Source organism: Globicephala melas, chromosome 2 (genome assembly GCF_963455315.2).
Source record: "Globicephala melas chromosome 2, mGloMel1.2, whole genome shotgun sequence".
Lineage (NCBI taxonomy): Eukaryota > Metazoa > Chordata > Mammalia > Artiodactyla > Delphinidae > Globicephala > Globicephala melas.
This window is the reverse complement of record NC_083315.2, coordinates 40,396,052-40,408,258: the sequence shown is the minus strand read 5'-3', so window position 1 is coordinate 40,408,258 and position 12,207 is coordinate 40,396,052. Positions and strand designations below refer to the sequence as shown.

Below are 12,207 nucleotides of genomic sequence, written 5' to 3'. Positions count from 1 at the left end.
ATATGAAAGAAGCTTCAGAGGCATAGAAAAAGGGAACAAGTAAAGAGCTATGATTTTATTCCATTCAGGAAGAGAAACATGGGGTGTTATTTGGTGTTATGGTCCAGTAAAGGACCCTAATTTCTGGGCTTCTTTGGGAGATCGCAGCTGTAAACTTATCAACTCTCGCATTAAGGATAAGAGAATGAAACTCACATTTCAATTTTAGAAAAAGAATTTTTTAACTTTTTCTCAATGTTAATGGTTTTGAGCTTTACATGGAATTTTTTCATGAAGCATTTCTCTCTAAGAAGGGAAGTACAGGGATTTTTAGACTGTAGCAGTATGGAGACCCCTACCAAGACAGAGATGATCAGGAAAAATCAATATCCCATAATTAAATCTGTTGAATTAACAGTTTAAAAAAAATAGCTGCAGTTTTAATTTAGATATTGACTGCCCAGAGAAGAAATTTTTCAGCAGTAGAATGGGGAGTTCCTTGGATCATGATGAATTATTTGCCTACCATGTGCTGGTCACTGTGCTGAGTTGGTGCTGAAAAATTAACAAACAAGAGGGACATATGTCTGTCTTTAATTACCATGCGATGATAATCCCCAGAATGCAGATTCCTAGTAGTAGGGCTTGTTCACTGCTGTATTCCTCAGGATAAGAATAGTATCTGACACATAGGAGATGTTGTAACAATAAATATATGGTGAATTAATGACTAACATGTGTTTTTATACAATGCTTTTGTCTTCTGAATATAATTTTATACCTTACACCAACTGGTCAAGTATGCAGGAGAGTATTAATTTTACATATGAGACAACTGGAGACTAAATTGTCAAAAGACTTCTAAGGCTAGGTCGAATAATGGCACTGGACTCACAAGCCATCAATTATGAGCATATTAAACGTTGTAATCCTTTCTTCAAAGTTTGACTCTAAAGTTCAATGTGCAAATCAGATGGAAGCTGAGACACACTGGTTCATGTAGGTATGGGAGGCAAAGGTCGTCCATTTCTGTAGGTTTCTCCCCCATCTTTCATCCCTTGAGGACATTGGGTTGATATGTCTATATGGTGGTTAAGACTTTTAGGCACCTTGTAAGTAACCTGCTTCTGTATTATGCAGTCTGCTCTGGATTCAGAAGCTAATCTACTCATGCTAATTTAGACAAATTACTTAACCTCTGTAAACTTCTACTTCCTCATCTGCAAAGTGGCAATTATAATAACAAATGCCTGTAGGGTTGTTGTGAAGATTAGTGGAGATAATGGCATAGAAGCAGTTAACAAAAGACTGGCACTCAATGCATGTTAGTTATGATGGTGATGAGAAAAAACAGCTTTTATAATCATCTGGCCTGATGTAAATAGATGAGGTGGACCTTATTTGTTTTTCATGTAGTGATGGGATCTTTCAATATTAAATGAAATATAAGTATTCATTTTATTTTATATCACAGACATGACAACTAAGATAAAAATAAACACTGGGAACAATGTGTTTTTGCTTTTGTGGTGTCAGAAAGCATTTGAAGTTCTTAAAACTGTTTTGCTTTGCAACTGATTTTGCTTTAATAAACATTTATTTAAGCATACTTCATTTAGGACATTAGAAATTCAATTTAAATTCCATTTTATTCACATTAGTATACATTCATTAAATAATTTCTGTAGGCCAGGTGCTCTTCAGGGTTCTAGAGACTCAGAGATGTGACAAGACCCAATCTTATCTTCAAAGGGCTGAACTTCTGGTGGAGTGAACTATTATAATCATGTAAAACAAATTCTGTGGCATCGGTATCCACAGGTTACTTTACAAAAATTGAAAATGTCCATATCTCTCTGGTCGTTTTGGTTGTCGGAGTTTGTTGTCTAATGTATTTCTCAGGACAGGATCATGGGAATAATATTCCCTGGGTTCTTGAATATTAATAACAATGTGTCTGTCCCTCTTTGTATTTGAAGATCAGTTTTGTTAGATACAAACATCTTTGTCTCTTATTTTCTTTCCTTAAATGTCTTATTTAATTCTTTGAATATCACTATTCAATTTTCTTCTGATGCATTGCTGTCAAAAAGGGATAACCTAATTTTCCCTTTTTAAGTCCCCTGCTTTTATTGCCTAGCTCCCCAATGAGTTTTCTTTTTCTTTAATATCCAGTAATATTACTAGATTATGTCTTGATGTTGGTTCTGGATCAAGATTATGTATTTCAGACACGTAATAAATTATTTCAATACGTAGTTTTAATTTTTTGATTATTTTATGTGAGTTTTCTCAGTATAGGTTTTTTAGTATTTTTAGTATAGTATTTGTTCTGATCCTTAGCTTTGTTTTCTTTCTTACCTGCTCGTATTACATTGGTCACTGTTTGCCTATCTTCAGTGTGTCATTATGTGTCATTTTCTCTTAAATCCTTTTCATCTCTTTGTTTCCTTAGGATTAAAACTTTTTCTTTTCACATTTTTCTCATAAGGCATGATTTGTATTGATTCACTCATATTCTTTCTAGTCTAGGTTTCATTTACAAAGTTATATTTTCTTTTTCTAACTGTTTATTGAGTTACCTCATTTCTGAGTTTTTAAAATTGTTACATGTATTTTTTTTCATGAAGTGTAGAACTTCTTCCCTTTAAAATTTTGACTTTTAAAAATCTTTTAAGTGTTTATTTTGAAATAATGGGCATCTGTCCGAAAAGTTCTAATAATTGTACAAAAAAACCCTGTATAGTTTTTATCCATCTTCCCCAGATGCTAACATCTCTCATATCCACCGTATGATGATGAAAATAACATCAAGACACTAGTCTTAACTACTCTACAGACATTATTCATATTTCGCCAATTGTGCCAATAAAGTCCCTTTCCCCAATCATAACAATGCATTTAGTATTCATGTCTTCTTAATCTCCTCCAATCTAGAAGAGCTTCTCATCCTTTTTTTGTTTTTCTTGATCTGGACATGTTTTATGAGTTCTGGTCTGTTATTTGGAGAATACACTTTAATTTGGGTTTGTCTGATGAGTAAATTCACATCCTGTATTTCTGGCAAAAGCATCACATAGGTGATGCTCTGCCCTTCTCAGTGTACCGTATCATTGGATATATGACATTGCTATGTATTTCTAATGGTGATGTTATCTTTGATCAGTTGATTACGGCATTATCTGCTGTGTTTCTTCACCATAAATTTAGTATTTTTTTCCCTTTGATATTAATAAGTATCTTATGGGGAGATATTCCAAGTCTGTGTAAATATTCTGTTACTCATAATACTTTCACCCACTAATTTTAGCATCCATTGATGATTCTTGCTTGCAGCAATTACTATTATGATATTTATCAAGTAATAACTTTATTTTCCTTCACTCCTTCTATATTTACTAATTGGAATTCTACTCAAATGAAGAGCTATTCCTTTATTTATTTATATCAGTACAAACTTATAAATATTTACTTTATTTATGGATAATAATATATTATTATTACTTTTATTATTATTGATTTTATTGTTCAGATCTTACCACATTTGGTTATTGGGATTCCCTTAAAATTGATTCCTCTGTCATTTCAATACGTTCCCATTATTTTTGAGTACTTTTAAAATTTCAGGCATCATAATACATTCTAGACTTATATTCTTCTTTCCTCACCCAGGCATTACTTCAAGAAGCCCTGATTTCTTTGATTAAATAATGATACTTAGAAAATGTGATCTGAGCATTTTATATGTTCATTGCTACAAGGGGGTTATTGTTTCTAGGTTCTTCTAGTAGACAGAGCTAGGAAATAAATGCATGAACACACACACACACACACACACAATACACATACTTTTATATCTATTTCTTTATCTATCTCTCTGTAGGAAACCATGAGTTCATGCTGATAACTTCTGATTCCAGTACAACACTACAGAGTTAATTCTTTATTTATAACTCCTTTTTGTGACTATGAGAAAACTGGTTGTTATTACTCATAATTAAGTTACTTGTTTACTCAGTTCTAGAATACATCCAAAGCAGTCTTAGAATTGGTAGCTCAGAATTGAATACTGCTGTGAAAAACACACTTGTGTACTATTGTTTTTGTCTTTAGCTTTAGAGTATATAGCAACAATATTTTTTTCTAAAGTTACTTGAGTCAGTTATTTCCTTCCTACTTCCATAAGTGTTATTTATTTGCCATAGTTTGTTTATTTGTAACTAATCCATTTGGAGTTCTATTCATGGTTTTCTCATTATATTTATTTATTCACATAAGTATATGAAACATTAACATGATTCTAAAAGTTAGAACAATACAGAAAGGTATGATCAGAGAGGTGTCACTAGCCCTTTATTCCTCCTACCCCATTCCCATTCATCCATACTTTATATCCTATTTCCATCTGCCTTCTGTAAGTAATCAATCTTATTAGTTTCTGATTTATCTTGTATTTTTTGCACAAACGAATAGATGTATGTGTATTGTCTAATGTCTCCTTCAGTCTTAAATATGCTTTTTATATTTTACATAACGTTTTATCATTTAACTTTATACCATGAAAATCACCATTCCATATTAGTTCATAGATACCTTCTTCTTCATTTAATAGCTGCACAATACTCCAGTTTTTAAATGCATCAAATTATTCAACCACTCTCTTATATGAGCATTTTCTTCTGTATTGTAATATTATATCCCATTACCTTACTGAATTATTTATTGAGTTAGTCATTGGTTTTCTAGGTCATAATATAAAAAATATGTCATTATATTCATATATATATGTAGAAGCAGAATTGATGCATACTTTTTTTTTTTTTTTTTTTTTGCGGTATGCAGGCCTGTCACTGTTGTGGCCTCTCCTGTTGCGGAGCACAGGCTCCGGACGCGCAGGCTCAGCGGCCATGGCTCACGGGCCCAGCCGCTCCGCGGCATGTGGGATCTTCCCAGACTGGGGCACGAACCCGCGTCCCCTACATCGGCAGGCGGACTGTCAACCACTGCGCCACCAGGGAAGCCCGATGCATACTTTTTAAACACATACATATGACACAGAAAGTATCCACCAATTCTTATTTTCTGATTGTCTTTCTCAGGAATGAGTGTTGGATTTTTTCAAAAGATTATTTTTTAATTTTTTAACATTATGGAGATAATCATTAGTTCTTGGTTTTTGGACATGCTTTTTATAATTTCCCATTCTGACAACTTTTTGTGAAGATTATTAATGTATTTAAAATTTCATAAATTAAATGAATTATTCTTACTCATATCTGGTAAATAATATTATGTGGTCCAAAATGTCAGCCAGTTGTAATAGGTGACCTCAAGTGATTACTGACACCCTGGCTGGTCTCAGAATTGTTGGCACAGACAAAGGTCTCAAGACATAGCTTTAGAAACTTTAACCTTAGAGTATTAACTGTTTCAATGGGAGTGATACCTATTTTTATTGAGTCAGTTGTATATGGGATCAAGTGCTATGTAGAAATGTGAATTAACTCGTTACATATTCCTGATTTATACAAGTGATAGTGTAGGACTCACCTATATTTGCCCACCCCTTAATCTGGTCTGACCTGATTTCAGCTTGTCCTCACGTTGTTATCTTTTGAATTGTTCCATTGGATGTTTGAATGATATTATGAAACCAGGCTTGTCAAAATAACTTGGAGAAAACACATTTTCATCTTAACTCTATATTGGTTTTCAAATTAAAACATGGAAAAGACTAATACAATAGTGGGGAAAATGAGGTGGGAAGGTAGGGGGGATGTCTCTTCAGACATTTGCTAAGTCTCAAGCACGCTACCTCTCTTTAGACTTCAGAGCTTGGTGTGCCGCAGGCACTTGTATCAGCAAGCCTGGCATCACTCATTCAGTCTGATGGGCCCCATCTCTCCTTTTATCAGGCACGGATGGATGGGAGATTTTTGAGTCATTTTATTGTCTGACTGCAGCTTTATAGATGGTCTTTCAGGAAGCAACTCACTTTTTCCTCTTTCTTCCTCTGGCTTGTGGTTCTTTCTTTGCTTCAGGGGTCCTGGTAGGTCAGGGTGTGCTTGTCAAGGCCTTTGGTTATATGGTTTATTTCCCATTCTCTGGTCAGGATAAGCCCTGTTCTTAGCAGATACATAAAATCCACAATTAGTCTTAAGAAACTGGTTTACAGTGACATCATTTCCCTTTAGACTGTCTGACCTTTAAGGCTATCCTTAGGTTACCATGAAGTTGGTGGCTTTTATTCAGTGACCTCTTAGGACTGGCCCTTCTGATTCATTTTTTATAATTTTGACTGAGGTTTTGTTTTTTTTTTTGGTCATAAAATGACCATATTTTCAGGAAACGACAAGCCTTTTTTTTTTTTTTTTTTTTTAAGGGAAGGAATTTATCCTACCAAAACCTGCAGGTTTAATGGTTAGAGAGACATCCTAGACACGGGCTGCAAATACCTAAAAAAAGCAGGCTCATAATATATACATAAAACACTCAGAGGTAAAAATAGGGAGCAAAGGTGCCTGAGGTTGGGGGAGAGTGTACCTCAACTAAAACATTCAAAGTCAGTTAAAACAATCAAACCCAACTCTGGTCAGGGATCCTACCTTTGAAACCCCTCTGTTCACGAGGAATTGAGGGGTTTCTTGGGAAATATAGGAATTTCAAGGCTATAACTGCAACATTCCAGGACAAACTGGATGGTTGGTCACCCTAGACCTAGCATACTTTGTGCATCTAAGCTTTACCTTAAACTAGACTGTAGTTAAACCAAAGCTTTTCTTTTAAGAAATGAGGACTATTTGGATCAAATGACTTCCCCCTGTGAAAACCAAAAGGAAGTGCTTTTTTCCCCTGCTCTGTAAGTTTGCAATTTTCAGTGGGGAAAAAAATAGCAATGCTCACCATTTTATTCTCCTTATAAGCAAAGCAGGACTTCAAACTCTATTTGAGGGATGACCCCTTTTCAGAAATTAGAGGCACTGAATTTATTGCCAACCAGTCATAGCTGTCCATCTGCTAATTCTCTCCACATAGAGGGAGCAGCTGTCATTTCAGAAATGCTACAGTAGATAATAAGATGGGGTGCATTTCCTCTTCAAATGCTTAAAACAAATCCCCAGGAAGAGTGGCAGCAGTTCTCCTGACTGCATGAATCTCTGATATTATTAACACAAAATGCCAAATTGATTTGGAGATTGGAAGAAAATGTATTTGCTTTAAAAGGAAAAGCACTCAAGTTAGGTGTAGTACATATTGTAATAATCTACAATTGCCGAGATCTAGGAACTGCAGAAGCCATAGGCACACACAGAGTTACTCTCAAAATCATAGCCACGCACAGAGCGCTGAATACAAATACACACATATGGGTTTCCCAAGTTCATACAACCTACGTATACCAAAGGAATGCATCATTGTCTCCACCATTGTGAAACAAAATTTATACCCAACTAACAGCTTGCCTAAGTCTCACATTGGCTCAGTTTCTCTCCAAATCCATGTACCTAGTCAATCTTAGATGCCATCCTCCTCTTGGTACTATTTAATGGCCCGCTTGGTATATTAAATAGTCCATTCAGCAGTCTATATTGTTATATCCTTGCATTTTTTCCTTAGATAACTTCTTTTCTCTTCAGTCTCATTGCTTCCACCATTAAAAGTGCTCAAGTCAACTTGAACTTAAAACTAACCACAGCCTCTGGTTTGGGGTTCCTAGCCAAGATTCTACTCCCTTCCAATCAACCTGCATATAGCTCTCTGATTATTATTCAAAAGGAAAAATATTAGGATGAGATAAGGAACTAATGAACATAGTCCAAGTGGTGCTATGTGTCCCTGAGTATTGTAGATGAGGATGTAGATACAGCTATAGATGGAGACGTGCATGTGTATATAGGTGTGGACATGACATGGACATAGACAAGGGTGATGATAGAGTTATGTAGGTATTTCTCCATGGAGATATCTAAAATAGAGATCATTTAATTTAACCCTCAGAATAGTCCTAGGAAATAGGTTATACTTATATTCTTTTGCATATGACAATATTGACTCTCAAAGGGGCCCCCAACCCTATATCTGGTGACAGAGCTGGGAGTTGAGACTTGATCTCCTTAACTAACACTCAGGCTCATTCTGATTTCAACACAAAACTTTTTCTTTCCTATTTTTTGAAGAACTGTAATCTAGAACAGTATATCTGCTGTTTGGTAAAGTCATTTCCATGTGGACATTGCTCTTGAACTTGGTCTTTGTGGAACATATGGAAAGAAGAGGTAGAGAGAGTTGCATGGAATTGCTGGCTGTTGGACACATACAATGCTTGCATTTTCATTTCTACAAACAGAAATGCTTTTAAGGGGCCTTCACTGATTTCATTACTTTTGATGTTACAAAGAAAAAAGAAATCCCCAGTGTTGATGAGAATCCAGGTCAAGGCAAGGAGAATCACAGAGCAGTTAAAGAAAATCCTGAGGCTCTGGGATTTTGTGCCTGCAAGTACCTCGATTTGAGAAAAGAAATTCATTTAAACTCAGCAAATAAGCTCAGGAGAAAGTCTGGGACACTGGCTTCTTTCCTTGTTATTTGCTTCTTTCCAAAAATCTGCTTTGTATTTTACCTTCATCCTTGGTCATCAGGCAGAAACCCTATTTCTAGATGTCATTGCTATTAAAAAGAGGAAGTGGGGGGTGGAAAGCAAGAAAAGAACAAAAAAGTCAGAGAGGTAGATGCAAAAAACCTCCCATTTCGCAAGTCAAAATATGTTAATGGTGAAATCGGGATAAATGATTAATCTAATGATTTTCAGTTTCCAGTGAGCTGTAAGAGGGGCTAGCAAGCAGCAGGAAACTAATATTTAAAGATAATTTCAGAAACATGAGATGAAAAAGTGGTGAAAGGAGGAGGCTGAACCTTTTTCCTTCTGCCTCCAAGGTTTATTGAAAAATAGTGTTTTTTCTTTAAACAGAAAACGTATGTGATTCTACATTTAAATCTAGTACATTTTTTTCACTCCAAATTATTTACTGAATACCAACTCTGACACAGTTACTATATTAAGGTTTTGATGGTGACAAAGAAACTGTTTCTGCCTCTGGGAAGCTTACAGTCTAACTGCAAATGTAAGAGAAATAAAAAGAAATTAAAAAAAAAATCTAAAAAGGTTTTTATAAGAACTCTGATGAAGGTTGTCCCAGGATGCTATTGCAACAAATAGGAGCAGAATGTAATGGCCTGGTGATCAGGGAGAGTTTCCCTGCAGGGCTGATCCCTGAATGTTGAATAGGTGGGAAGGGATAGAGCTTTGAAGAGTCCTGGCAATGAGACCAGTAGGCACAATTGCTCAGAGAACTGTGTGCAGTTTGATCAAGCTGAAGTATGGAAAGACGAGCAGCAGGAGGTGGCGATAGGGATTAGGGTAGGGGGTTGGGAGGACTAGGCCATGGAAGTACTGCACTGCTTCCTCCTAATCTGTGGTACCTTGATCCTTAGCCCTATCGAATAAACAATGTCTCAGCAGGACTTCTGGTTGCCTCCCTGGAGAATGGGCTGTGCTTGGTAATTTATGGTCGTCCTTGGCTTTTAGGATGACCTTACCTGTCACTCAGCAACTCAGCTTCCTTCCCTCTGAATTGCAGTCACTGTTCTCACTCACCAGCTGTGTCACCTTTGTAAAGCAACTTGATTCTTTCAAACATGAACATCCCCTTTTCCCAGATGAGGAGATGTATGATTTTAAGCTCATTTCTAGAGCTAATATTCCATGATGATGTCTCTGAAAATGATAGTCTGGCTCTCTGAGTAAATGTCAAGCTTTCTGTGTCATCTGTATGGACAGGGTGGGCAGAAGCAATGTGATAGGAGGAAGAGCCTTATGCTTTTTTTCAGAGGGAAACAGACCTGGATGAACAGCCTAGCTCTAAGTTATGTGACCTCGGGCCATTTATTTAACCATTTCTAAGTGTCAGTCTCTTCATTGGGGTGCAGTAATATCGAGAGTTACTGGGCCACCTAGAAATATCATATGTAATATGCCCAGCATGATAGATTGAGCTCAACTTAATTATTTGTAGAACTGAAGGTCCCAGAGCCTAGAGAAATTTATTGAATTTGTTCTCCATGGATGTGTTGTATAGCAGGGAACATTTCTCAAACTTTGCCTTCAAACTCCGGTGACCCCAAATCAAGTTAAATATGGTTTCTAAGTTCTTTTAGGGGCTGTGAATAATCACGGCACATTGGGAGATTAGAGGCCAGATATGCATCTTTCTGGACAACTTCAATTGATGTCAATTGAGAAGAAGACAGAAGGAAGTTAGATTCGTTAGTTTAATTGTTTGTCTTGTCGAGCTTTATTTTCTTCTAAACGTGTATTTATTTACTTGTTGTTTGTTCCTGCAGCCACAGATGCTCACTGAGAGGAGGGGATTTGAACAGACAGTGGCTCTCTCCCAGTGCCCATCTGCAGCCCACAATTTACCACGCCAAAGGGCTCCTGCACTACCTGGGCAGCATCGGCCGGCGTCCCATGGTGAGTTACTGCCTTCACTTCCTTCTGCTTCTACACTCTTGCTTGGTTCCTTCCACCTCCCAGGAGGCAGAATACATTCTGTCCAGGCAGGAAGACCAGACACAAGCCAAAGTCCTGTGTGTGACAAGCTGTAAAGTGTGTGTGTGTGTGTGTGTGTGTGTGTATTCAATTCCTAAGGCTGCCATAACGAAGTACCACAAACTGGGTGGCTTAAAACAACAAAAACATATTCTCTCACATTTCTGGAGGCTAGCGGTCTGGAGATTAAAGTGTCAGCAGGCTCTGATCTCTCTGAAGGCTATGGGAAATAACCCTTCATTGCCTCTTCCTGGCTTCTGGTGATTGCCAGCAATCCTTAGCATCCCTTGGCTTGGGCGGGCAGGGCACAATTCCACTCTCTGCCTCTGTCTTCACATGGCCATCCTTGCCCTCTGTGTGTCTGTGTAGAAATTGCCCTTTTCTTATCAGGATAGCAGACACTGGACTAGGGTCCACCCTAATTCAATACGGTCTCCTCTTAACTTGATTACATCTGTAAAGAATCTTTTTCCAAATAAGGTCACATTCATAAGGACTGAGAATTAGAGCTTCAACATATCTTTTTGGGAAACAATTTAACCAACAATAGGAGCAAAGCAGTAGTTCAATACTCATTGGTGAAAACTGGGCAAAAAATTGCATTTCATCCCATTTCCTGGGTCTATTTATGTTTTTCTTCAGTTATTGTTCAAGAAAGGAAATGGTATTTTTTCCAAATATTATTTGGAAAAAAATCCTCTAGATGTTCAGATTGACATTCAACTAGTACTTATTAAATTCCAACGATGATTCTGGCACTGTGCTAGGCACTTTCATGTGTAGGCTTTTCTCCCAAGCCTATAGTAACTTAGCAATTGATGAAAAACAGACTATATGGATCCAGAGGCTTAGGCTCAAGATAAGATAGGAGGCAATACTAGCTAAGTAACTGTATGAAACTGTTCATTTATTTTATTTGTATTTTTTTAACATCTTTATTGGAGTATAATTGCTTTACTGATCATTTATTGACTACAAACTGTGAACGTATCTGTCTGCAAAAGTGCAGAGGAGCATATGTCCAAATTTAGAGTGCTTACCTAACCTAAGGAACTTAAACTAATGTGGAAAAGCTCACGGATGAACCAACTCAGACAATTACCTCTACCATTAGCCAAATTTTGACCATGTACTATGTCATCAAAACAGTGTCACATTCAATGAATATCTAGTGAAATAATGGGTGAATATCTAATATAGAAGCTTATTTAACTCTCAAAAAGATTAAGAGGTCAAGTGATTTCCTTGGCATCACCAGGAAGCGTACGGCAGAGTTGAGATTCAGTTCTGATCTGGTTTTCCACCCAGAACTCCATCTTTCTTCAACACTTATTCTTTGAGAGGATGTGTTGGCGTGTCCTCAAGACTACCTTCAGGTTCGGTGATTCCCTGGAAAGACTCACAGAACCCAGAATAGTTTTTCTGCTCATAATTACAGTTTATTACAGTGAAAGGATACAGATTATAATCAGCAAAGGTAAAAAGCACTGAGAGCAGAGTCAAGGAGAGTCAGGTATAAGTCCAGGTGTCTGCTCCCAGGGGAGTTGTATGGACAGTGCTTAATTCTCCAGCAATGATGTGTAATAACAGGTAGAGTGTTGCTAACCGGGGAAGCTCCC

General features: G+C 36.9%; 1 protein-coding gene across 1 annotated transcript in view; it reads left to right on the top strand.

Moving 5' to 3' along the window:
* The window catches only part of AGBL1 (AGBL carboxypeptidase 1), a 700,107-nt gene that overhangs the window by 370,400 nt on the left and 317,500 nt on the right, over positions 1–12,207 (top strand). Inside the window, exon 19 of the mRNA XM_070045034.1 lies at positions 10,381–10,510. Coding sequence (XP_069901135.1) covers positions 10,381–10,510 — 130 coding nt within the window. The remainder of the gene's footprint in view (positions 1–10,380; positions 10,511–12,207) is intronic.